Below are 27,063 nucleotides of genomic sequence, written 5' to 3' on the forward strand. Positions count from 1 at the left end.
GAAGGTACTAGGGGCATTAGTTAACCCAAAAAGCATCACTAACCACTCATATAACCCATCATTGGTTTTAAATGTAGTTTTCCATTCATTTGTAGATCAAATTCAAATTTTGTGATACTTGCTTCTTAAATCAATCTTCGAAAATGCAGTTGAGCCCTCTAACATATCTAACATATCTTTTAATCAAGGTATATGAAATTGGTATTTCACAGTTATTTTATTTATATCTCAGCTATCAATGCACATATGCCAACTTTTATCCTTCTTAGGAGTTAAAAGAGAAGGCACAAAACATGGACTCATGCTTTTCTGATGTGGCTCTTCTTGAACAAGTCTTCTACTTTACCTTTCAAAATTTCATTCTCTTGGGGACTCATACGATAATGTGGAAGGTTTGGTAAACTTGCACCTAGAATGGGATTGTTTTGATGTTGAATGTCACTTAAAGGAGGTAACCCATCTGGTAGATCTTTTAGTGATCTTTTCAAATTCTTTCATCAAAGGTACAAACTTAGTTGTGATGCTTGTATGTTCAACTTATGGTCCCTTTACTATCAAGGTATATAATTCTTCAGATTTATTAATCACTTTTTCAAAGTTACTAACAGTAAGAAAGAACTTTTCCTCCACTTGATAGCATCCCCACCCAGTTAGCATAGGAGTTTGGATATGGATATCTTTGGTAGTAAAGTGGGTTTGTTGATCCATATGGGTGTAAGCAGAAAATTGGGTCAGGATAAGAGATATTTCAGTCATATGCAAATAAGGAGGTCGATAGAGGCAATTCATAGAACATGCAGGGGCAAAAAAGATAGTCATAATCTGGTGTGCACAAATGAATGTATGTGTGGCATGTAATTTCAATGCCAAATAAAAGTATGTCATGTGTTGTGGTTGTGCATGAGACTATAAAAATTGTATGTATGCATATATATGTTCGTGAGTGCATGCTGAACATTGGTTTTAAAAAGAGAACGAGGACATACTAAACAAAATGAGTTACCCATGTGAATAAGCCATATTAACCTATGGCCTTAATAAAGATAACCCTAATTTGGGAGATTTTGGGTATACCTCGCAAGAGTATATGTTATCTAAAGTCTCAAGTGTACCTTAGAAAGGGTAGATCATACGAAACTTTTGTGGACCGTTGAGATATTATTATGCTTTGAGTGGCAATAGCTCGATTGGTCCCTAGTCCTTGGAGTTAGTAGGCTGGACTAATAATATTTGTCCTAGGCAGTATGTTCATGTTTTTTGCAGAAGTATTATGATCGATCATATTTGTTGCCACTGGAGGAGCTTATTAGTTGTGGACTTCTTCTAGTCAATCACTCAAAAAAAGTAAAATTCATGGCATAATAAACACCCGAGTGGTCTCGTTTGTGTTCATGAGATACCCTTCGTGTACTTGATAGGGTTGATAAGCAAGATAAACAATGCATTAGTTGAGTATATACACTTTTCGATAGTGTAATTGTATTTATGTTATATCTATGTTGATAGCATGCCCTTGATGATGTTGATGTTTAATTAATGACATGTTCTGGTAATATATTACATGAATTTAACTATTGTAGTTATCCATGTGAATACATGAGTTTAACTATTGCTAAATTACATTTTGTGTGTTTTGAAAGAATATTGAATACATGTTGTTTAGTGCTATGTATGCATGCATGGTTATTATGTTTCATACTGAGACTTGTTGATGTCTGACCCCTTATATTTTATAAACATACATATAATGAGTGAACAAGCTAGAGCGGTTGCGGAATGTTGTGATGGTGCCATGTGAACTAACTATTTGAATCCTGAGACTTTTGCTTTAAATGATTGTCTATTATTCTTAAAAGATATATTTTATAAACAATTCATTTATTTAATAAATGATATAAATTGATCTATGGAAGAGTGATGATGTGTTCGAATATCTATAACCCGCCCAAAGTTCGAACTCAAACTAAAATAACTATTTTCACTGTATTTTTTATTTTCATAATAAAGGGTTTTAGTCCTTAGTCGTTTTCTTCTCGAACTGAGTTCTAGTGAGCTATTAAACACCAGCGCTCGTGCACAAGTTGACTCCCTAGAACGTAGTCTGGTTGAAGCAATGCCATAGATAAAACCTTGCATAAAAAAATCATGTATTTTCGGGTTAAAATTTTGAAGTGTTACACCTCTGGTGTTGAGACTCCAAACAAGGTCATATTGTTTTTTTAGTGATAAAATAATAGGTAATTAATGATGTGTTTTCTTTCTCTACTACATGCTTTTGTTACGGTCCAAAATCTAAAGGAGACATTGGATCCATTATTCCAGGATCTAAATGCCACCTCATCTAGTCAAGGGAGCTTCTTAAGTCAAAGTGGGGCTCAAGGAAGTGAAGTGGTTGCTGATGTGGTGCCTCTCTATGAGAAAAGGTCAAAGGACACATGTCCCAACTAGCATAGGATAAAGCCAGTGAGGCCCATAAGGTGGGGCACCATTTTGGAAGGAGGAGAAAAGAATAAAAGGAAAATGGGAGATGCCCCTACTTTCCAAATTAGGGTGGGACTTCCCCCCCTCCCTGCTCTTTCTACTTTTATATTTCATGTAAGGGTCCAACCTAGGCATATTTCTTATTTCTAATTATTGTTTTTTGGTAAAAATTAAGTCTAGTTAGGATATAGTTAAGGAGAAACCTCGGCTGGTCTAACTGACCCCCTTCCTAGTATAGTTTTAACTGTGAATTATGACTTAGTTTTTGTAGTTAGAGGGTGTATGAGTTTAATGGGTTAGATTTTACTTTTTGAATTGGAGTTGGATGTAGACCCAAGTCAACCACTATAAATAGAGGCTTGGAGGTCTCCTTTTGGGTTTTTATGCAATTAATGAATTTAATTTCCCTCTTCTCTCTCTAGATGTCCCCCTCTCTCTTGAGTCCATCGTACTCGACTAGGACACGTAACCCGCAGACCCCAAGGTCAAGAAATAGTAGGTTTGATCCACTTGAGTATATTGAACTCTGCTAGTCATACTCGTCCATCGCAAGTCTGGATCTCTCTTCTGGGCCTATTTTTTATTCAAGTTAAAAAAAATCAGAGGGTGCAACGAATTGGCATCAAAGCGAACAAAATATCATATAAGTATCTCAGCTCTCCCATCTTGACAAAAATGAAAAAGTTCATCGGCATGCCAAACAAGCTCGATCGATCGCCGAGCAATCCCAAGCTGAACTTTTTCGACAACGACAAGAGAGTGTGGAACAAAACAACTGCCTAGAGAGGGCTCTAGCAGCCATGGTTGATTGCATGAAGGCTCTTAACCTGCTGAGGCACACTGCCAACCAAACCTTTACCAGGGTCGCATGGAGGACCCGAACGGATCAATCCTCAGTGAATCACCACATGAATACACAAGGTATGTGCAAAAAAACTCATTTTGATATTCCTCTTTTTTCAGTGAAAATGAGCATGAGTGGGTGTTTAAACTCAACCACTTCTTCACCTACCACAATGTGCCACAAGAGTCACAAGTTGTTGAAGTAGTTGTATGCTAAAGAGTGGTACCCTTCAATGGTACGAGTGGTTGGACACCGTACATGGAAAATCCTCTTAGAAATTCCATAGAACCTAAGGATGATATCTTGGAGGAGGTAGGGATGTTGGTTCTATGAACACATCCTTGAATTTGGAGAGAACTTTCTTCATTTCAAGATGATCCTCTTCCACTTCGTCATCCCCCGTTTACTCCTTCTCATGGATCATACAAAGTAAGGTTGCCCTAGTGACTCTATAAATTTTGAGAGCCTCCTTTGAGCCTATCTTGTATCCTCCCTTAAGCCTATGGCCCTTAAAGCATATGACCTTTCGGTCTTTTTCAAAGCATCTCTATTTTACAAAAATTTCACTTGACTCTTCTTAGGGATTATAACCAACTCATCCCTAGCACCACATCAGTGTCTTTCATGGGCAGTACATAGAGATCCACCTTGAATTTGGATCCTTAGAGATCCAAATCTACTTTGGAGCATATGCTTGCACACTTGATGTGGCTGCCATCCCTAACCACCACATCAAAGAAGGGTTTCTCCTTCACATAACATCCAATGATTGACATTAGATATTTTCACACAGAGTTATAGGTCGATACAGTGCCGACAAACACTTCCACTTGCTGCTAATGCACACCCCTTCACCCTCATGGAATTCAAAACAGACACACCAATAATAAGGGCATGGTAAGAGATTACATGTCCTTGTTCTATTTTCTCATCCATTTTACCCATGGTATAAGTTTGTCTGTCTTCGCTTTCATCCTTGCTTTCACAAACTTTGAACAACTTAAGGGCTTTACACTTGTGCTCGAGAATCCACTTTTCATCACCTATCCACCATTTGGGCCTTGCTAATGAATTCGATTTTGATGGGAAAATTGAATTTGGCCTTGACACTCTCTTCTTTGCTTGGGGTGCGCATTCTCGGCCTATCGGAGGGTCGACTAGGCCTCTTTATATAATGATCTTTTTCGTGCACTCTTCCATAACTCGAACCTTTACAAAACACTCCTCTAGGGTCTAAAGCCATGAGCTCGACCCTAATTTTATCTCGTAATCCTCTCATAAATGCGCATACTAAAGCGGGTTCAGACCAATCTCTGCAAATAGTACTAAGGCCCTTGAATTTTGTTTGGTACTCTTGGATAAACCCTTTTTATTTTAATTTGTTTTATCTCTACATTATGATTAATGTAGAGAGAGGGTCTAAATCTTTTCAAGAGTTCTCTTTTGAACTCATGCCAAGTGAGTGTCTCATGAAGTTGCTCATGCCATCGGTACCACCTTAAGGCTTCCCCTTTGAGGTAAGACACGACACATTCTAGCCTATTTTTGTAGGGTACTGATTGACTAACATAATATTGTTTTGCTTTGTACATTAAATCATGAAGATTTTTTCTTACAAAGGTAGGGAAGGGTATGTTGATGGGTCGCGAAAGAGAGATGTTGAATTGTTGCTTCCTCGAGCCAGATCCATAGTCCTTTGGGTCCCGTCTAAGGATGGATTCACACACATCCTCCTTCGCGTGATTGTCATGCCCCTCATGATAGTCATTGCCTCCGTTAGTGAATTAGAGATGTTATTGTGCAGCTTGCACTGTCGTTCGGAGTTGCTGCAATAGGTTGGTGTTGTTCTGGAGGTTGGTTTCAAAATCGGCCATACGAGTTGAAACACCATTGAGCTTGGTGTTGTCCTCCTCCACGAACTTGTTTAGGATTTCAAGGTTCATTTGTGGGATTTGGTTTTGATTTTTCTTAGGAGGCATGGAGGTTCACTCTGATAGCACATTGATGCATGCGTAGGCCTAGGGTCCAAACTTTTTGGCAAAGGATATGCTCTGTTAGGTCAAGTAAAGGTCAAGTAGACTAACTCGGGTAGACAGTGTCTGAGTTTTTGACAGACTCGAGGAGAAAACTCATAACACTCAAACAATGTCACAGAAAAATACCATATTTTGAGAGATGATTCTAGACACCTTGAAATAAATTCTGACCAAATTTGAAGGTCAGAGGACCCAGAACCAAGGAGATATGATTTTAGGAAGTGACATGTAATTTTAGGGTTATGTAGGGCATACTAGGTTTGGGGACTGACAGACCCAATTTGTAAAATCAAGTTATCTGTAAAGAGAACTTAATAAATAATGAAATTTAGAGGGCTAAAACTAAACACCGTAAAAAATATTTGGTCCAAATTGCAGACTTAGTTCCTTCACAATATGGGCTGAGTGAGTCTGCGAAGTCTGTTCATTAGGTTTCAAGATGGGCTAATTGGTTTGGGGTAGGGTTTAACTTAGGTTTGGGTCGAGAAAAGGGCTTAGTTAACTTATTGTGTTTAGGCTGAATCAGGTGAGGTATGCTATAGTAGTTGGGATGGCTGGTTGAGGTCAGATGCACCAAGGGATCGTCATGGGGAAATGATGATCGTTTGGGACTCAGTTTTGTCTATGCCGGTTGAGTGGACCTTGGAAACAACCTTGGTCTACTTAGTGAGCTCCACCTACTAGAGGTCATCACACCAAGGTAAGAGAGAGGGATGAGCCCTTGGGGGAGGAAGAGAGAGGAGAGGCACAGAGAGCTCAAGAGAGAGAGAGAGAGTGATACGTCCTTAGAGAGAAAGGGATGTGAGATAGAGAGAGAAGAGAGAGACAAGTTTTAAAAAAATCAATTCCACTTTTTCATTTCCTTCAAGCTAAGATACAAGGCCTATATACGAGCCTAAGAGGGGCTCATAAAGCCTTACACAAGTTACAAAATGTTTCTTAAAAGCAAATCTAAATCTAGATAAACGTCAAAAGGACTGAGCTATTTCTAGTTAAATACTTCTTGGACCAGTCTATTTCTACAGTCCTCCACTTCAAAAAATAGACAAACTCTTTGGTCTACCTTCTTCCATCTTTACGGCACTAAAGCACCTTGCATGACCTTCCTTGAGCTCTAAAAATATGTGGTTTGGGACACCAACTTGGTTTGGTGGGTCTCACAATGCCTTCAAGTCCAATTTTAGGAGGGGCATCTCATGAGTGGGCCGCACTAGCTCATTCATTTGGATAATTGGGTTTAGATCCATGTCTTCTAAAATTAGATTCGTATCAAACCTTACTTGAATAACCTATCAATTTGTCCTGTTTTGCCCCGTACCACTTCATTTGCCACAATGAAGAACCAAGACCTCTTCCCCGTTGTGCCAACAAGGGTTAAGACCCTAGGACACGCAACCCACATGCCCTAAGGCCGAGAAACCCAGAATTTTGTCACCATAATTAAATAACTTCCTTGTTACTTAGCCTACGAATACAAATACTAACACAGTTACCACAGGAATATTCGTGATTGTTTGGCAAAGCAAGACACGAGGACACATTCTCATATATCCAATGTATAAAATAATTATTTACATTTTATTAGGTAGTATTTATTCCAAAGATTATATAAAATAAATAAATTTTTTTACCGTAGAAATTAATAAATTACGAAAAATACTAGCGTAGCACGTGCGCATCACCGTGTCCGTAGGGCAGATTCAAGCACCTCGGCGTTTTATTCCCTCCACCGCGTAGCTTTTTCCTCCCGAAGCGTCAATTACGTACCCACACATTATATACTTTACTCCCTGAAAAAAAAAATGGTCGGAAACCGGAAAAAATAAAAACATGAAAAAAAAAGGAGGTGGGGAAAGAAGGAGAGAGAAATGATGCTGATGAAGGCAGCGGGCGTCGCCAAGGCGCTCTCACTCTCGATAAATAGCGGGAGGTCGTGGGGCCTCTCCGCTTCCTCTGCGCCCGCCGCTATAAATAGCGTTGCCCTCAGGAACGGCGCCGGTTGCTCGTCGCCCCTCGCCGCCCTCAGGAGCAACGCTGCCCTTCGGCCCCCTGTTTCCTTCGTCCCGCCCCGCGGCAGATATTGCCCCCCGCCGCCCCGCCTTGCTAGCCCTAGGTTCGCCTCCGCCATGGCTGCCCGCGACAAGAAGAACGATGAGGACCAGCGGGGCGGCCCCGGCTCTCGGCTGCTCACCCTCCCCACCATCCTGACCCTCGGCCGCGTCGCCGCGGTGCCGCTCCTCGTTGCCGGTACGTGATTCTTCTCGCTTCCTCTTTGTTTTTCGTTAAGGATTTGGTTGTGTTTTCGCTGAAACGGATCGCTCGGTGGAGTGTGATTTCCAGGGTTTGATGTTTCTTTTATGCTTGTTTGTTCGATATGGTTGGTGAGAACTTTGTGACGGTTCTGTTATCGTTTGAATTTGTTTTGGTTTGGTTGGTTGTTTGGATTGTTTCGGAGTCGAGGATGCCATCTGATTTCTGGAGATTTATGGATTTTACTCCTCGATTTTGGGATTGTGGGGATCAGAGGGTAGGAGAATGGAGGGGAGCGTGTCGGATAACGCTTGCAACGACGTCCTCTTTCCTGGGCAGATCTCATTGTTATCTCTGGTTTTGGAAGTACCTTCCTTTATCTTGTTGTCCATAAAAGCCGAATAGGCAATGCCATTAGTGTTCTTTCAGATGCATTTCAATGCTGATGAATAAATTTTAACTAATGGGCTTCCTATAAGCTCAAGAGAAATACCTGGGAGCAATGGTACATAATCACCATAAGTCTCTGGCCTAAATCTCTCTTATCTATCTATCTATCAAACATTGGTATCAATTCTACAACTTTATTCCAAATTCGCCGAGCTTACTCATGCAATAGCGTCATCAATTTCAATTCAGGGAAGTGCATACTTCTACTTAGAACTTCTGAAGACTGCAAATGATGGATGCCCTGGACCAATATTGTCTTTGGCATCCAATCTAGGTGAATAGATTGAGAAGATCAGCATGTGTTTGCTGATTGCAAGAAATATAGTGGCTGATTTTTGAAATATCGTTTTGTTAAAACTATGACAATATGATGGGCACTGGCCATCTTAGATAACTTACATTATCCACATTTGAAATGGTACACTTAATGCTACAAAAAGGTCCACTATCTGATCTTTATTTCCATGACAAACCTTTGGCTATTGACATTCCCAATATTAGACATAGAAACCAGGCAGTGGGTCGATTGAGTCTTGGGTCTCAGATTATCAGGCATCTTGATATTTTGTTTTGCGGGAAGTATCACTTGAACTATGGAGGACCAGATAATCTAGGATGTGCTGGGTTTTCGGTCGCTAACCTACACAAATAAGCAAATGACAACGACATCAGTGTGCAGATGAAAATACAACTCATCGTGCTTTAGAAGGGAAAAATTCACATCTTGTCTTACGGGGGCAAAATTCTTTTCCTTGATAAGAGCAACATTGGCTAGTTCCATTAAAATATGCACCAAGCTTGCTTATGTATAGGTTGGCTGGACATATGATTCTTATGTTAGGAACTTTTGGCAAGTCATAGTTTCAGAGCTAAGCTTTAACGGTTCTGAATGGTCCACACACATGTGAATTACAACTTGAACATCAAACCGTGAGTCTCTAGCACATTCCTACCTTTCTGGCAACCCATGCTCTCTCTCTCTCTCTCTCTCTCTCTCTCTGCATGCTCTTTTGCTCACTCACCTGCTCGCTCATACAATGCTGGTTCTAGTGGATGCTAACAAATTCAGAAAATCCTTCTGCTATCCAATTTTGAAATACTGTGGTGGTATTACTCTTAAACTAGTGTTCACCTGCAAGAGAATTTCTATGCTCAATTTATAAAAATAACTATTTAATGTGTTATGCATTTTTTATAAAATTGGTTAGTTACCTGCTAGCAGTGGCAAAACATATGACCATCATGGCATTCTGTTTAATGGTAAATAAAATTTTCAAACTTGTTAACAACCACTAAAAGTTGTGGGTGTTAACAACTCACTGCAGATCTACGTCACATGGATATGGATGCAGGAGCAGGGCACGATGCAGATACACTTGGTACAATATGATAATTTTAAAAAATTAGGACATGGGGATGCAGCTGTACACACATAGACATATGTATGTGTGAGTGTATAAAATAAAAAATCTAAATCACTACCAAATAATGAAACCAAGTTGAAATTGACATGCAATGTGATTGATGACAAATTTTAAAAGAAAAAGAACTCAAGTGAATACAAAATAAGTAAATAAGGTCATAAAAGAAAATAGATAAAGTTAATGACATAATGTTGGTTGTGTGAGAAACTAGTTTGACTATGTCCATGAAGTCTGGTGTTGTGTCCGTGAAGTGTCCAAGTGTCGTGTCGTGTTGATACGGGATGTTATTGTAAGATGAAGTGTCTGTGTGACATAGCTGCAGATGCACTCACACATAAGGATGGCAATGGACCGGGGCGGGGGACAGGGTCTCCACCCCCGCCCCGTCTCAAGATTAGAACCTCCATCCCCGCACGGGGATGGATTTTAACCTCCACCCCCGCCTTCATCCCCATTTCATGTCCTCCATCCCCGGTTCAAATGGGGATGAGGCAGGGCAGGGCCCCGTTTCCCCGTAGTCTATTTCCATCCTTTAGAAGGGATGGGGATGGGATGGGGCGGGGCGGGGAAAAGTGTAAGTCCATGGATTTTAACCTTCGTCCCCGCCTCCATCCCTGTTTCATACCCTTCATCCCCGGTCCAAACGAGGTGGGGCCCCGCTTTCCCCCGGTCCACTGCCATCCTTACTCACACATGCAAATTGCCACATGTTTGCAACATACCACCATTACCCGACAGGATGGGACTCTACAACAGCTCTAGTGACCATGGTCAGAATCATCTACAGACAACCTAAATCTTGACAGAATGGTCACTTGACTTTCTTGGTGTTGTATGGATCCTTCTCATATTCAGACTGCATTGCCTACAACCAAGAACAACATGGCAATATGCTCAATCAATGTGCACTTTAACTATGTAAAGCAAACTGAGTGTCAACTGGATAAAAACCCACCTAGCATGTGTAGTATCCCTGAATTACAGTTCTTGTGATCTATGTCACATGGGTGCGGGGGTGCGGCTAGGTGCGGTCAACACACCCAGGGTCAGGTTGACCGCATCGGGTGCCGCACGCGCACCCGTGTCGCGTCAAATTCGCAAATGCACTCGATGCTCCTTTACGCTCTTAGAATATATCTGGATGTCTTCAATGAACACGATAAGAAATTGATCTAGGCACAACTTGACGACCCGATTCATCAAGTCCATGTACGCTATAGGGGCATTGGTGAGTCCAAAAAATATCACCAAGAACTCGTAGTGTCTGTATCTGGACCTGAATGCAGTCTTTGGGATATCCTCTGCCCTGATTTGTAATTGATGGTACCCAGAACGAAGATCGATTTTGAAGAACACCTTTGTCGTACGCAACTGGTCGAACAAATCATCAATCCTGGGCAAAGGTTACTTGTTCTTCACGGTAACCTGGTTCAACATGTGGTGGTAGTCTATGCAGAGACGCATGAACTCATCTTTCTTCTTGACAAACAAGATTGATGCACCTATAGATCTGCACCTATTGTAGCAGATGCCCAATTCTACAAAGATCTATATTGGAAAGTGAACATAGCATAAATTATTAAGATGGAATGGAAATGTTTATTTTCAAAATTTGACCATGCTTTATCTTCTTGAATAGTCAATGCATGAGTGGCAGTGACCTAGGGTTCTCATACAATATAAAAGTAGCTTTAAACCAAAATATCATGACTTTCCTTGCTTGTGACTTAAGGATTAATAGAACATGATGAAGTGTGTGCTGAATGGCTAGCAATTGGATCGTTTGTTACACGCTTCCTCTTTCTTGATTATTTTGTTTATGATGATTGTTACTATTTTGTAGAGTTGTTGCAACTGACGTGTTAATTATTCTCATTAGCGTTTTATCTTGATGGTTGGTGGGCAACCACGGCAACAACTGGTATCTTTCTTGCTGCAGCAGCCACAGATTGGCTTGATGGTTATCTTGCCAGAAAAGTATGCTGTCTGTTAGGCATTTATTTTGTTGGACTAATTTGCCAATTATGTTCTGATATCTTTTATTTCCTATGGGAAATCAATGATTAAGGATTTTTGTATGTGTCAGATGAAACTGGGCACTGCTTTTGGTGCATTTTTAGATCCTGTTGCTGATAAGGTTTCTCTATTCTTTTACCATATTTTTTTTCTAATGGCAGTTCAATTTAAAATTATTTATTATTTATGAAAATGCTTTGAAAGCTCACTGTTAAAACATATTTGTGACCACTGACTGCAGCTTATGGTTGCTGCAACATTGGTGATGTTGTGCTCCAGACCTTTGGAAGTTGGTATACTTGGACATGTGCCATGGCTGCTTACAGTACCTTCAATCATTATAATTGGCAGAGAGGTGATTTCCTATTTATACGCATTGCACATGAATTACTGAATACTTGATAGGGAAAGGTAGTGCATCTTTTTATGTCTTGTTACAAATGTTTAATATAATGGGAGTATTTGTTTGGTTTTTGTTCTTCACTTTATGGTTGGGAGGTGTGTATGTGTTTTTACTTTATGGTTCTTGATGACATGATTCTACCTAGTTTACTGTATAAATTTTGTTGTAGTGCAGTGTAATGTAGAAAGCATTATATAGAATATTGCATTCATATCCATTGCCTGATGTTAAAAGCAAAATAAGTATTCACTAGTCTGCATCTAGTCAAATAGGACACCTCTAGTGACTAGTTCACCTAAATTTTCTTGACTAGTTTCACATAAACTAGGTGATTGACAGTCTAACTAGGTAGTTGCAGGGTCCCTGGATGACTTGCTTGTCTCCCAAAACAACTGGTTCAGAAAATCTTAGATTTCTCAGGATTATAAAAAATGCTATCTACATGTGAAATCACATCTTGGAAAATCATTTCTGAAAACATGAGTTGATGAGACTCAACGTTTGTGAAACATGTTGGGAACACCATGTAGAATTAAGGAGACACATTTCCCTTATATGGGAAACAAACATGTGTCATTTAAAATCTTTCGTTTTTTAAGATCCTAGCAGTTTTTTACATTTTGTAAGTGTTAAAAAGGATTAATATGCTACATTGAGGGAGTAATTTCATAATTTAATGTAACCACATAACTTTTACTTTATATAGTTGTGTCTGTGTATTCACATATTTTATAAAAAAAATCATTTATTAATTTTTACTCATCATCATGATATTCATAAACAAGAAAAATATGTAAACTTATGTTCTTGCAATTGCATATATCTTATGTCACATAGGTGCAGGAGCGGATGCGGGTGCGGGGAGGATATATATATATATATATATATATATATATATATATATATATATATAGTTTTTAACAGTTTTAAGTTAACACTACGTGTGTGTGTGTACATTTATGTATATATATATATATATATATATATATATATAATATTAGACAAAAATGGACTTGATTAGGGTTAACTGAATCTACTTTTTGGATAGAAATGGACCTCAATGTGGTTAACTTCACCTAACACAAAGGAAGCTGTGTCCAAGTGTCGCACCCGCCTGGGTGCTGGTGCGACGCGGGTGCGGTGCCCTGTTAGAAGAGTCCGTGTTACATAGCATATATCATATTTGCAATTTTGCTATATATGTGTGAATCTGTTTCTATAATGGTATATTAATTTGGAAGAGCCTTTAAAGTTTAAACAAGTTAAAAAAGACTTAATGTATTATGTAATAATTATTTTAACTTTTTGATCCATTGAAATCAAAGATAACAGGTGCTTGTGCTTGTCATACATTTGTCAAACATTTCCCTACATTCGCCTTTACCGATTCATTTTCTTGTTTCCCATTACTGTTTTACATGAGCCTATAAAAACCTCATTTCTCGTTTCTTGTTTCCCAAGACATTTTCCATTTTAGTTTTGCTTCCTGGCTGCCTTGAGTTTTCTTAAGATTTTTTTTAGTGATATTCACCATTTTTTTTGTGACGGACACTGGATTTTCTTTTAGAACTAGCAATTCTATTTTCGCCATAACTTTAGTAAGTTTTCAGAGTTTGATAGTTTTGTGCTATTAGATTCGTTTAACCGTTTCATATGTATTCTATGATGTATTATGCAATTTATCATTTGATTATACTGTTTTGTTTCTGTTCCATTTCTGTAGTGTGGATTATATTGCCTTTTTTTATGTTTGGTCTTTCTTGCATGTTGCATTGTTTCTTATGTGGGTTTTTACCTATTCAAAATGGAACCGTGATGGTTTATCTTGAAGTTTGACCATTTTGGTCTGTATTCTCTATGTAGACTCTTTAACTATAGCTATTTACATAACATCTTCTAGTTTACTTCAAAACATTGGCTTTTCAGTAGTTTTTTTGCTACTCAGTGCTCACTCAATCCCTACTAATCCATGTCTGCACCTGCATGACCTGTTTATTGTCGAGGATATCAGATGGCATGGTGTAGGGATATTTCTGGAAGATTTATATTTTACTCGTGTATTGGCATCATGATAATATTTACATTTTATTCTTTATTTTTGGGATTCCATTAATAGTGGCATATTTTTGCAATTTCCCTTTCTTTATTGCTTGCTTGTTATTAGCCCTAATTAGAGCATTACTATACTAATGAAAGATTAAAGGATTCAGCCTTTCACCAGTGAAATGTTAGAGGCCAAGTGGATGTTCATCCTTCCTCTTTTATATTCCTCTTATAGAATCTAAGCTGGTATACCAGGTTTACATGGTACCAGTGTTATTAAAAACGTGCTTCAAGGCGCAAAAAGCGCGCCTCGCCTCAAGGCGAGGGGCTTTATGCCTTGAGGCGCAAGGATAAGGCATAAAAGCCCCGAGGCGTGCGCGCCTCAAGATGAGGCGCATCATCATCATAGGCCTTAAATGCCTCGAGGCTTGAGGCGCACGCCTCAAGGCGAGGCGCGCCTCAAGATGAGGCACATATGCCTCATTGCTTTTGGTCAAATAAGGGTCAAAACCCTTATTTGACCAAAATTTAGGGCTTAAACCCTTTTATTTTGTCTCTCACTCAGCCTCTCTCTCTCTCGTCTCTCGTCTCTCGCTCAACCTCTCTCTCTCGTCTCGTCTCTCGCTCAACCTCTCTCTCTCGTTTCTCACCGAAAACTGGTATTGTCTCTCTCTCATCTCTCTTTTTTTTCACACGCAGTCTTCTCTCACGCAGTCTTAGCGTAAGTTGATGATTTCAGAAACTTTGGAGAGAAGTTTTTTTTACAATTTTCAATGTTTAGAGTCTGCGTGTGAAAACAAAAACATGTGCACTTCTCTCATTTTTTTTTCACACACATGTTGATGATTGTGCTTTGCAATTTTGTTCTGAATTTGGTGCTCTGTAAATTTACCCTGCTTTTCCTTAAATATGAAATGATGCAACAAAAGCTTAAAGTTTCTAACGTTGCACACTTGCAATTTAGTCAATATCACAAGAAAAATATGTATTAGACTGGTCATAGCCTGTTCCATTCAAGAAAGTCAGATTATGTGAACTGTATTGTGTGTGCTTGTGCACGTAAGTTTCAAGCTACCCTTATAACTCATTCTTTTGCCTTTCTATTCCTCCAAATTTTGAACTTTTTCTGTTGGCAATGCCAAATGAGAACTTGTCATTTGTCTGCTTTCATGCTGCTTAAGCAGTAAAAATGAGTCAGTTGATTGATGAAATACAAATTAGTATGCACTATTGAATATTTACTTTGCAGATTATTACAATTTATGTAGTATGGATTTAATGATTGATGAATATTATTGTGTTGTATGACTGACTATTTGTTCGTTTAGTTTTTCTGAAACCATTATCACAGTTTAAACCTCTTTTTTTTTTTGGGGGGGGGGTGTAACTTTCAGTCATAGTCATGTCTTGGTTGTAGGTAAAATCTTTGTTCTTGGGATATTATAAGCTTTTAGATAAATCTTGGCAAAAATCTCTGTACTAAAAAATACAGTATAACAATAATAGTAAAATAAGTAGGTTTCAGTAATTTTCTTTTCAATAATGTAAAGAGAACACGGAAAATCTCTTAAAAATAAAAATAGAAACTAAGAATACTTGTATTTAAGATATAGAAAGCATAAGCAAGGAAAAGTTTTGTAAATATAGTGATAAATATCAGGGTATTTTAGAAATGTTTTCAACTTCTAAAAGTTTTAAGCTTTTAGAAGTGATAATTTTTTATTTATTTATAATTTTAGATATTTTTTATAGTTTTAAAAAAGAAATTGAGGCTTACGCCTCACCTCAGATTTTGGTGGAGCGCCTTGCTACGCCTCAACGCTTTTCACAACACTGCATGGTACTATAGCCTAAGGGGGTGTTTGCATGTTAAAGAAGAAATCCCTTTCTGTGGTAAAGGGGGGCTTTTTCTGTGCGACCCACACAAGAAAAGTGCAGCACACACAGACAATGAAAGGAGCTTCTGCACGGGAAGCTCCCCTCTTGCCCAAAGGTTTCCATGATCCACCCCCATTTACAGTGGAAACAAAGTCCAACAGGGGGTGGTCGGACTTTGTTCCACTGTAACACTCTATGCTATTGAGTGCAAAGAGAATGTTACTGTGATCTTTACTTTTGTATTGCTGAAATAGTTAATGCCACTTTCTCTTGCATCCTTCTTTTCATATTTTTTTCCTCACTTACCTTTCTATCTAATCCAAGATCCTTCTCTATTGCCACCACTTCTCTCCCTGTTTGGGAGCCGATGTTGGAGATGAGATGAGAGGGTGATGGGAGTGGAGAAGAAAATGGGATATGAGGCTGGAGTTCTCAACTACATCCTTGTGAAGATGTAGTTGAAAATGGCCCATCTCCACTCTCAACACCGTTCTTATCTCCCAAAACAGGGTTCCCAAGCATCTGTGGGGAAAGGTGGTAATGGTATTAATTACACTCATTAAATACCGTCTCCCCTCCCATCTCTGGCTCCCAAACAGAGCCTAAAAGTGGCCAATGAGGCAATTACCCTATTTGAATTACAAATCTTGAACTTGTGCACTCTGAATACTAGCAAAAAACAGAGTGCAATGGTAATAAAACAATGAAAGTTCTGAGAAGAGATAATAGAGGTGGAAGACTAGGATGATTGAGTGTTGTGCTATCTAAAAAAAATCAATCTACATATGGGATTTTTTAGGGTTGGAAGGCCGATTCCATAAAAGAAAAGCAGAAAGAGGAGGGAGAAAGGAGACAAAATATCATCATATGTATTCAGATTAGCACAGAAAGAAGTGGTTATAAAACATTTATTAGCAAAGTCATGGACATCCAAAATGGGGGCTGAAAGAAGGGAAGAATTTAAAATATTATAGGTGGAAAAAACACTAGAAACAAGAAACAAATTTCCTGAGGGAACAAGAGGAAGAGAAACAGATTAGTCATGATCTTGAGGGCTCATCTAGTGCTTTGGTATTATCTAATTAAATAAGTTTTTCTAATTGGATTAGATGGAAAAGAGGAAAAGAGAGTAAATACATTTCACACATACCATTATTATGCACAATGAGGGTGTCAGAATAAAATCTGGAAAGAGAAATGAAAGATGGACAAAGATTAAAAGTAATAAGAGAAAGAAGATAAAAGAGCATCAAGCAGATTACCTGAGATGACCAGGTCAAAGTGTTAAGGGTCAGTTACTTGGTCTTTATGTTGAGAGCAAGATTGTAAGTATCCTATCGTTACCCGTATCGGTCGGGCCCAAAATAAGATACGTATCGGATTGTATTCCTAAAAAATCATAATTTTTAATAATTTGCTTTCCAAAAAAAATCATGAAAAATAGCAAAAAAAATCATAACACATGAAACAATGATGAATTGCACAAAATACAACCATAAAATCACATATGAAGCATTTATGTCTCTATGAGCTGCATAAGATATCATCGAACATCAACTATCTCACATGAACAATGCAAAATATTAAATATCTTGCAATTAAGAACATACCACAAGACTCATAATTTCATATTACATGAACAAAACTATTATGGCAATAGTTGCACTCGATTTTCAATCGGTTTTCACTCATTACTTGAGTGTCCTATTGTCATGCTGGATCATCAGATGCCATCTTTATTGGAGGAGTGTGAAGCCTGATTTCTATCTTGCTATAACTCTTTAATTTTCGCAAAGTTTTTTTACAGGATAGTTTTGTAATTTTACTCATAATAGAGATTTTTTACCTTAACCCATTTTCTTGAGTAGAAAAATAATGAAAATACACTCTTATTTGAGCAAACCTCAAAAGCCCTCTTCCTTGCGCAAGGATCGGCCCCCAAATCGCTCTCACGAGTCCTAGGGTGCGTGAATATCCCTCTAGTGACCTATACACAAATGAGGAAGTCGGCCCTCAAAAGGTCTTTAAAACCCAAAAAATAAAAAATAAGTTTCGGCCCTTAAGTCCATCAAAGGTGTATTGTACGATACGATACATGGCTTTATTGTATGATACATACAATACACACTCGTATCGCGATACAAGTGTGTATCGTGTCACTTTTACCCATAGTAACGATACATATCACGATACAATGTGATACAACATTGGTTGAGAGCATAGTGGATTTTATAATACAGTCAACTAAATTATCTTCTCATACTTTATTAGAACCTCAAGTAGATGAGCAATGAAAATGGTTAAAAGTGCCCTTGGTATAAAGGTTAACATAGGGTAGTGTCATTTTGCATTCTTGCTTAGAAAATCTTTTGTACTGCCTGTAAATTCATCTTGTATTTTCTTCTTCATGACAGAAATCTATCATCTTCTATTCCTAAGAAGTGTATTTTATGCATATAGTATGATACAATCAACCAGTAGTTCTTGTGATCTGCCTCAATGCAATGAAGATATTTGTTTTTTATCATTATTATTTTTATTTTTGGATAGTTAAAAAAGGAAACTTCTATATAACATTCATGGAGATGGAGTGGCAAAGTGGCATCCTTAAGCAAGTGGCATAGCAGTGCTAATACATGAAATAAGGAACAGGGGAGTAGGTGAATGGGAAGCGTGAGCTAGTGATGTGGGGAAATGCTGATCCCTTCATAGAAAGATCCAAATTGATTTTTGGTCAACACAAAAACAATTATTTTCCGTGCATGTGATATAAATCCCATCCAAAGTTTAATTGCCCTTTTCTTTTCTGACAGCCACCACGACATCGCCAGTATTCAGTTTAGTTTGACATTCAACTTTACCATTAGTATTTATTTAAGGTTACATTTTTTGTCCTTTAAGAGATTTTTGGTTCATTACTGATATTTATTTGATCTCACTTTCATTCTTAATGCCGCTTGCTGGCCCTTCTCACAGTTTGTATCCTTTGAGTTTGTAATTTGACTTCATTAATTGTGCAGATAACCATGTCAGCAGTAAGGGAATGGGCTGCTTCCCAAGATACAAGCATTCTTGAGGTTCCTTCTGTACATTGCACCTCGATAGATTATTCTTGACAATTTTTTCCTTCATATGCTTCAGTCACTAAAAAGAGACCTAATGCCAGGCTGTTGCTGTGAGCAATTTGGGGAAATGGAAGACAGCAACACAGATGACTGCACTTGCGATCCTCTTAGCTGCCAGAGATAGCAGGTTGTACATTAGCTTCCTACATTTCTAGTACATGTTTTTTAATTTGACTTTCTTGTGGCCTACCTTTTTAGTTGCCTTTCTTCAGTCAAGGTTTTCACCAGCGTCTAGAAACTTGATATCTAAGAATTTGGGCCATTCAACCCTTCTAGGTTGTGTCACAGGCAACCCAGGGAATTTATGGCCTTTGGATCTCAATCTGTCCAAATCAAGTTTAATAGGGGCATGGGAACCCTGACTGGTTTGGGCACTTGGTGTCATTTTATCATATGTTCATTTTGAATCAGTTGAGTTGGAAGCAGATCAGGTCATGCTGAACATGAGTGTTTTTTCTCATGCTGACATCGAGGCCGTCTGTTTGCATTTTGGATGAATGCAACGTGGTTTTGTTGACTTTTGATCTTTTTAAAATGCAAATCGGATGGCCACGATGTCGGCATGAGCAAAAACGCTCATGTTCAGCATGACCTGATCTGCTTCCAGTTGAGTTGGTGTCAAGTAGACGTGAAACCTGAGTTGAGTTTCCTTAGGTCTAATTGAACGTATATTACTATATTAGTGTTTGCATTCTGGAAAGCCCTTGATTATTTCAATTTTGTGCTGTATTCCATGCAGTCAGGCTGGTCCAAGCATTTTAGCTACTTCTGGAGTTGTTCTGTTGTATGTCTCGGCTGGGCTCACCCTTTTGTCTCTGGTCATGTATATGAGGGGTATCTGGAGAATACTTCTAAAGTAATTGAATTTGCTTCCAAGCCAACTACACAACCAAATTTGCTCTCAAGCCAACTACACAATAATTATTTTGGTTGCACCAGATGATTTTGGGAAATGAGATGAGTTGATTGTTTATTTCTAGGAAAGTCCTATTTTTTCATCCTTCCCTGGTTTGTTGATTTATGATTTATGGCAGTGCTTCTACAGCTGATGAGCTTCACAACAGTAGCCAAATTTATATAACTTTTGGTGTAAATGCCTTAGTCCGAAGTCTGTATACCAGTCTATTGAAATCTGCATTTGACGTAGAGAAGAGCAATGCTTTTGTGAAATTTTTGAACAGAGAATCTCAATGAATAGTGGCTTATTTTTTTTTTAACTGATGAAGCTTAGAGATTTGGAGCTCTTCTGTGACCATTGCATTGCGTCCTTGACTGTAAATGCCTTTTATTTTGCATCTTCAAATGTGCTTCTGAGAGTATCATTCTTGGCTCTAATTATTCAAAATTTCCATACTTTATTTTAATGAATTTTGTATTATTGCACCTTTGTAAATGTTATCAGAAAAAAAGGATGCAAATCTCAGCTTTTTTTGTCTCTGGTGCCACGTGCAGAAAATAAGCATTGAATGTAGTCTGGTAAATGATGCGTCTGGTTTATATTGTATCATGCCTTTCTAATACTAAGGTTTTACAGATGACAGCTACTTAAATCATTTTAACTTCTAGCCTTTCTAATACTATTATATTAGCTGTCCAAATGGGGCTATTTCTGGAAATAAGAGGAAAAGGAAAAAAACAGAGGTATTTTAGTGGCTTTATGATATCTTGAAAACATCCACGCAAAGTGAGATTACATCACCACCACGCCCAAACCACTGGAAGAAAATGCATGGAAGGAGCTATCCGTGCACATCTCCTTGTGGTGGGGACGTTGCTGGTTCAAACCCCAGTGGTACGATTGAATAATAACTGGTGGGGGGTCTGCGTAACCCCATCTTGCCTTTCAAAAAAAAAAGAACTTGAATTCAATTACACGCTGCAACGGAGCATTGGTCCATGGTTAACACTAGACTTTGACACTTCTCCATTTTATTGGCAATGGAAATTCCTAAGTCTAAGTTTTAGACTAGGGTGAACTTATGCTCTACTTCGGTCTGGCGATTTATGGCATGCCATATTCTTTGTTTTTTTCTCTTTTATAAAAAAACATGTATTTACTAATGGGTGCCCCTTTAGATGCTTCAATTTTGATCCATTTGGATCTTGGGTAAATTGGATCTTGGATTGAATTTTTCAAACAGGTCGTTTCAAGTCCAAAATAAGACCAAACTGACTTGCCAAAAAGAGAAAATATTATAAAATGTTTTACCTTTCAAATAAAACAAATTTGGATTGAAATGGATGCTCCGGGAGGGATCCATAAAATGGCGATCACGGTTGAACCGTTCATTTAACTCCAAGATCTGAGTTTTTGAAAAATCGGAGTTACGAGGTTAGTAGTTTTGTTATTTTTGTGATTTTTGGATATTGGATCCACTTCGATTCCATAATTTCATTTTTTTGCATTATGTTTTGTTAGACACTGTCGGATTGACAGAGTCATTTCTCTTTGTTTGTAATTTGGTTTTGGATATTTTTAAGCTCGTTGGAAAGCAGACCAACATGGTTACATTTTACATGTTTAGCTCGTCTTTCGATTCTGTCACTGCATCCTCTGAAAACAAGCGTGAACAATAAGAAACAATCATTTTTGAAATTACATGTTTCTTTTTTGTATCTTAGCGATCCAGGAACTAAGACTCTTGTTTTTAGGCTCGTTGGAAAGCTGAGATTTAGATTTAAGTCTGTTTAGTTTTGATTTGGAGCCGAAAATCCCTCTAATGCTTTTGTTTTTTTATTCAAAATCGGGTTACAATATTTTCCTCATGTGGTGAAATAGTCTACTAGTTTGCATTTTCGGAGGTTTATCTTTCCAACTGCTCATTGGATCGATGTGATTCTGGTGGTGTTGAAAAGACAACAAGCTTTTCTTTCTTTGTCGCTTTTGTTTTTTTTTTGTATTTCTGGTGTAGGTGGCTAGAAATAGGTAGAATCAGTCAGAACAGGGGCAACAACACATGTTTAACACTTGTTTTAGGAACATTTAAGGGGCCATATCTTGTCATCCATTTATCGGTTTCTAGCATGCCATATGTCATTGAAAATATCATTTTATTTGCTCTCTTCTCTTTGTTGAGAGTTTTTCAAAATTCTGTCATCTTTAGAGTCGAAAATCAGTAGTTGTTTCTTGACTTAGAAGGATTTTAAGAAAAAACCCCATTTATCGAATTGAATTTGATTTTCTTTGGGTTTCGGAGCCACGACCCCACTAATCCGTGTCTGCATCATGCTTTTCTGTGTTGTGTATGTCATTTGGACTCAGATATACCTTTTGAATAAGGTCCATATCTAGATCCAAAGATCTGATCCATCGTGTTTTCTCGCATGAAAATTGTTTTGGATACAAAACCATAATGTTTTCTCACGTGTTTCCTTCTTGTTTCCTAGGTAGAGACAATAGGTAGATTGTGTGTTTGCTTTGTTGTTCTAGACTTAAGAAAATAACTTAGAAAAAAAAATAACTCGTTGGAGATTTGCATGACACCAAGAATTTCTTAGAAAAATATTCAACGAGTTAGGAAAATCATCTTACTTGGGACATTGTTTGCTTCATGGTTGTTCTTTCTTATTTATCCTTTGTCTTAGGACTCTGATTGTAGTGTCATTGTTTTACCGTCTGGATTTTCAAAACCATCCAACTTGTCTTATATTTTGGATCTACGGATCCTCCCACTAGTACTAGAAGCCCTCAAATCGGGTATATCAGTGGTGGATCAAAGATACCGTAAATTTGCTCACATTACCAAGAATCTTATTTTGGGTATATCATAAAAGATTAGGTACAGAGAAAGCTTGTCCTATTAGATTCTATTTGGAATAACCTCGCATATTCGTGGTGTAACGCCCCAAAATTTTGACTTGTGATTTCGAAAACATTATCGAAAAACCTTTCAAAGACTTAAAGTTTTTACTTTTAAAAACGACAGCGGAAGACATTTAGAAAGGAGCACAAGTCAACAATCCTGGGTACGTTAGCTGAAAAACCATCACTCACATGAACAACAACTTAAAGGAATTGAGGAAATAAGACAATAGATTAAAAATCTGCAGTTTATTACAAAATAAGCGTTTTCCCAAAATTTAATAATCTAAAGAAAAACTCAAAAAGACTCAGAGCCAAGCTGCCAGCAGAAAGAAGAGAAATCTTGAGCCATATTGCACCACGCCATCGGCCGCCTGTGAAGTCCTACTCCTCACCTGCCCATGAAATGGGTCAGTTTCATAACAAACCAGTAGGTGCACGAATAAATAAGTAGAATGAAAATAAAGCAGGACATTCATGAGATAAGCAGTTATTATATTAAAATAATCAATACAATTATAATCTATTCTAACAAGTGTAATATGTGCAAAGAGCTATTGTTTGAAGCATTTCAAGTAGTGTAAGTCTCAATCATCTACAACTATTCAAATAGATATTCTTTAAGTTCTGATATTAACTGGCTTTGTGGGTACGCACAGACGCGAAATGTAGAAACAGTCGATACCGATCCGGGGTTTATTATGTCAAGTGTTTTCATTAACTCGGAAGGCTGACTGAGTCCGCTCCTAAGGGGACGGTCAGTGACCAAGAGAATAAATCCCCAAAGGCATTCGTGGCCCATGGATGCATCCAACTTCTGCAGAAGTACCTGGGAGTTACCACCTAGGATAATTTATGGTAATCCCAATTCCCCTAACTCCGATGACTGGGGAAGCCGAGTCTTTTGCCCGTGGGGTGGTTGTTAACAACCTGTCCATCGGAGTTTTTGTATCATTCATCCTCTCTCTTGATGAACCGTGAAGGTCGAATGGGTACGATGGAGGTTTTTTAACCGCTGCATCATCCTACATGCTCTTGTCTATTAGACCCACTCGAGCATATTGTCTGTGAAGGCGAGTTGTCACCATTTATGTGATCTCAGCATTGTGCTAAATGCACGCATCGAGGTTGCTACAACCTCATCATCCAACCATCGTAACACACATGGGACGTACTTGTCCAAAAAGTACAATCGTACCTTCCTAGAGGTATGACTATGATGAGAGGGTAACAATTAATGTTTTATGATTCTTTTGGTTCATACATGACATGCACTGCTCTTTGAGCAATTGGCCTGTGAAGGCCGACATTATCTCATTAATATTTATAAGGTGTTGTTTTCCCACTTCAGAGTACTTCGTTACCTCTTGTAAAACTTATACCGTACCTATCTTAAGGTCCGGTTACAATAGCAATTGCGGTGGGTTTCTCTCTAGAAATGAGTCTATTTTCAAAGTTTACTTTAAGTATGCAATAAGCATGCAGAACAGACAATCACAAGTTAAGTAATCCTACAGGTAAGCAGGTATGCCAATTAAACTACTCGATTCTCTCTAGAATGAGCCTACCCATAGAGTTTACATTAAGCACGCAATTTCAAAAGAATCAGAATGAGGAAAACACTGACCAGACAATCATAAGTTAAATACTTCTTCAAATAAGCAGGTATGTAAAATAACTATTCTATCTCAGAAGTCTTATTTATTTCATTCATCCAAAATCCTCGTGCGACTTTCCCCTACCTCGGGATGTCGTGCAACTGCGTGCGTCTACGAGTGTAGATGACACGAGGCTCAGACCGCGGAGCCAGAGCGGGGTTCGATGTGAAGTCTGTAAAAGTGTGAGTATTCAAATATGATAATTTTAATTTAATGGTGCGATGGGGGCAAGGGTAGGATTAGGCGACCGAGGATTTTGGCCCCTTCCTAACTGAACAACAAATGGCAGGGGCCTCGGCCCCTACCTGACAAAATAGTGAATGGCAGGAGCCTCGGCCCCTGCCTAGCAAAATAGTGAATGGCAGGGGCCTCAGCCCCTGCCTGACAAAAATAGCGAATGGCAGGGGCCTCGGCCCCTGCTTGACAAACATTGGATGGTAGGGGCCTCGGCCCCTACCTGACAAAACAGCCGACAGGGGCCTCAGCCCCTGCCTCACGAAGGCAACAAGTGGCAGAGCCTCGGTCCCTTGCTTGCCAACACTGAATGGCAGGGGTCTCGGCCCCTGCCAAACAAAATACTAAAAAGCAGGGGCTTCAGCCCCTGCCAGGCGGAACAGAGAACGGTAAGGGCTTCAGCCCCTTGCATGGCGAACAAGAAATGGCAGGGGTCTCGGCCTCTGCCTGGCACAATTATAAACGGCAGGGGCCTTGGCCTCTGCTCGTACAAATAGGGAATGGCAGGGGCCTCAGCCCCTGCCTAACAAAATAAGGGATGGCAGGGGCCTCAGCCCTCTGCCTAAAGAATCAACGAATGGCAAGGGTCTCAGCCCTTGCCTGACAGAGTCACGACGACACCAAAAAAAAAGGGGAAAAGAGGGTGCCGCAGGGGTGACTGGACCCCTGCCGGCTCTTTGACAGCCCCAAGAGGGAGGGGGGAAAGATGACAGGGGCCTGAGGGCTCCCTGTCGACCCTCTGATGGTCACAGAGGGAGCGGGAGGGCGCGGGAGGGGCCGTGCGCCGCCTGTCGACCTCCCAGCAGACCCTTAAGAAGGGGGAAAAGAGGGAGGTGAAGAGGGAGGAGAAGAGGGCTGTGAAAAGGGGGGTGCAGAAGGCGTACCCGGGAGGAGATCGACGGTTGTGGCCGACGGCGGCGGCGTCACAGCGACGGCGGCGAATCGGCGCTGGTGGCGTACGCAGGGAAGGAGGAGGTTGACGCGATGGGAGCGAAGGGCGTCGAGAGGGAGGCGTGCCTCCCCTCGCCCTCCTACGCTACTCTTAAAGGGCACAGGGGGGGCGATGAATGGGGAAACCCCGATGGGTTTCCCTAATCCTCCCGAAAATGAAGGTGGGGGGTGCGGCGCTCGGGAAGAGGATTTAGAATCCTCTTCCTGAGTCAGGTTATTAAAACCCTACCGATGACGGGCCCGGGTCGGGTCCGGACCCGACCCGGCCCAGGTCCGATATAATTAATTTTTTTTTTTAACAGTGGGAGATCCAGTAAACCTATTTTTTTATTTAGATTTGTGTATTGTTTGATTGATTTGAACTCTTGTTTGTTCGAAAATCCTAAGCCAAGTTTTTGTAAAAGGATTCTATAAATCTGACCATGAACCCAAACATTGAAGTAAGCCAGGGTTCCTGCAACCCTAACCAACCTGAGTCTACGCTCATAATTTCACCTAAGAACACCCAGAACCAACTCAGAGGCACTCAGAAATTGTGATCCTTGTTGGGAGGAGGTTAATTTCATCTAAGGGGACCATTCTGCCAGAATCCTTCGATCGCTCATGGATGCAACATTGGATAAGTTGGAAGTAAGAAAAATGAATCTCGAAGAAACAAACCCCGAGGAAGCTGATCAAGAAGAAGAAGAAGAAGAAAAAGAGGACAAAGTTCAATATGTGAAAATAGATAAGGGAAAGGGAGTAGCCTGTGAACTCCCAAACAAATTTGCTCTCACTTTGGAAGAAATGAAAATTTTCAATGCTCTCTTGAGAGCCCTAATGCGGTACAACCAAAGTTATTGGAAAATGATGCTCAATTAAGGTTGTTCAAGCAAAATCACAAACAAAAAGTCTAGAGTGATCCCATTAAGAAAGTCCAGTCCGTCAGAATTCCTGAAGCAACAATCAAAATCTTGAATCTTCATCCCAATGAGTACAAGGTGCAGGTCTGAAATTTAGAAGAGGAACTTCGAAATGTGACCTGCCAAATAAAGAGAGCTAAAGGAGAAAGAAGACCAAATGAGATTCAGGATTTTGTTCTGAGTCAAAATAGTGAACCTTTAGGTTTTACCTCCTAGAAGTTCATCAAAATCAACGGGACAGGAAATCCCTAGACTCATGTCACCCTGTTCATGGATACATGTTCTGATTGTCTTTATAATGAACGAACCTTGATAAGATGATTTTCGAGAAGTCTTGAAGGTGAAGCTCTATCTTAGTTTTCAACTCTAGATGTTCATCAAATTAGACAATTTCAGCTCCTCATGAACCTGTTCATTGAGCGATTCTGGTACAATATAGATGCTCTATCAATGATTAATCAACTCTACGACCTTAGGCAGAAGAAGAATGAGGACATTCAAGACTTCATCAACTAGCAGAGATCGATATATCATTGCATGAAAGACCCAAGTCAAGAGTCTCATGC

General features: G+C 39.3%; 1 protein-coding gene across 2 annotated transcripts; it reads left to right on the plus strand.

The window, feature by feature from the left end:
- Positions 1-7,215: 7,215 nt before the first annotated feature.
- Positions 7,216-20,333, plus strand: LOC149839663 (CDP-diacylglycerol--glycerol-3-phosphate 3-phosphatidyltransferase 2-like). 2 transcript variants are annotated; one of them, XM_090004192.1, is made up of 7 exons: positions 7,216-7,608; positions 11,365-11,462; positions 11,572-11,622; positions 11,743-11,856; positions 18,846-18,902; positions 18,992-19,077; positions 19,690-20,333. In XM_090004192.1, the coding sequence occupies exons 1-7, from the start codon at positions 7,230-7,232 to the stop codon at positions 19,808-19,810; spliced, it is 906 nt and encodes a 301-aa protein (XP_089860318.1). In that variant the 5' UTR covers positions 7,216-7,229; the 3' UTR covers positions 19,811-20,333. The 2 variants fall into 2 exon arrangements, with proteins under 2 accessions (XP_089860318.1, XP_089860319.1); XM_090004193.1 differs by having other exon boundaries at positions 19,694-20,333.
- Positions 20,334-27,063: the final 6,730 nt, after the last annotated feature.

This window comes from Nuphar pumila, chromosome 4 (genome assembly GCF_984573655.1).
Source record: "Nuphar pumila chromosome 4, dmNupPumi1.hap1.1, whole genome shotgun sequence".
Taxonomy (NCBI): Eukaryota; Viridiplantae; Streptophyta; class Magnoliopsida; order Nymphaeales; family Nymphaeaceae; genus Nuphar; species Nuphar pumila.

Coding starts and splice junctions, on each gene's coding strand:
- LOC149839663 (XM_090004192.1), top strand. CDS start 7,230: ATGATGCTGATGAAGGCAGCGGGCGTCGCCAAGGCGCTCTCACTCTCG. Junction 7,609..11,364: donor GGTGCCGCTCCTCGTTGCCG/GTACGTGATTCT, acceptor TATTCTCATTAG/CGTTTTATCTTGATGGTTGG. Junction 11,857..18,845: donor TCATTATAATTGGCAGAGAG/GTGATTTCCTAT, acceptor TTAATTGTGCAG/ATAACCATGTCAGCAGTAAG.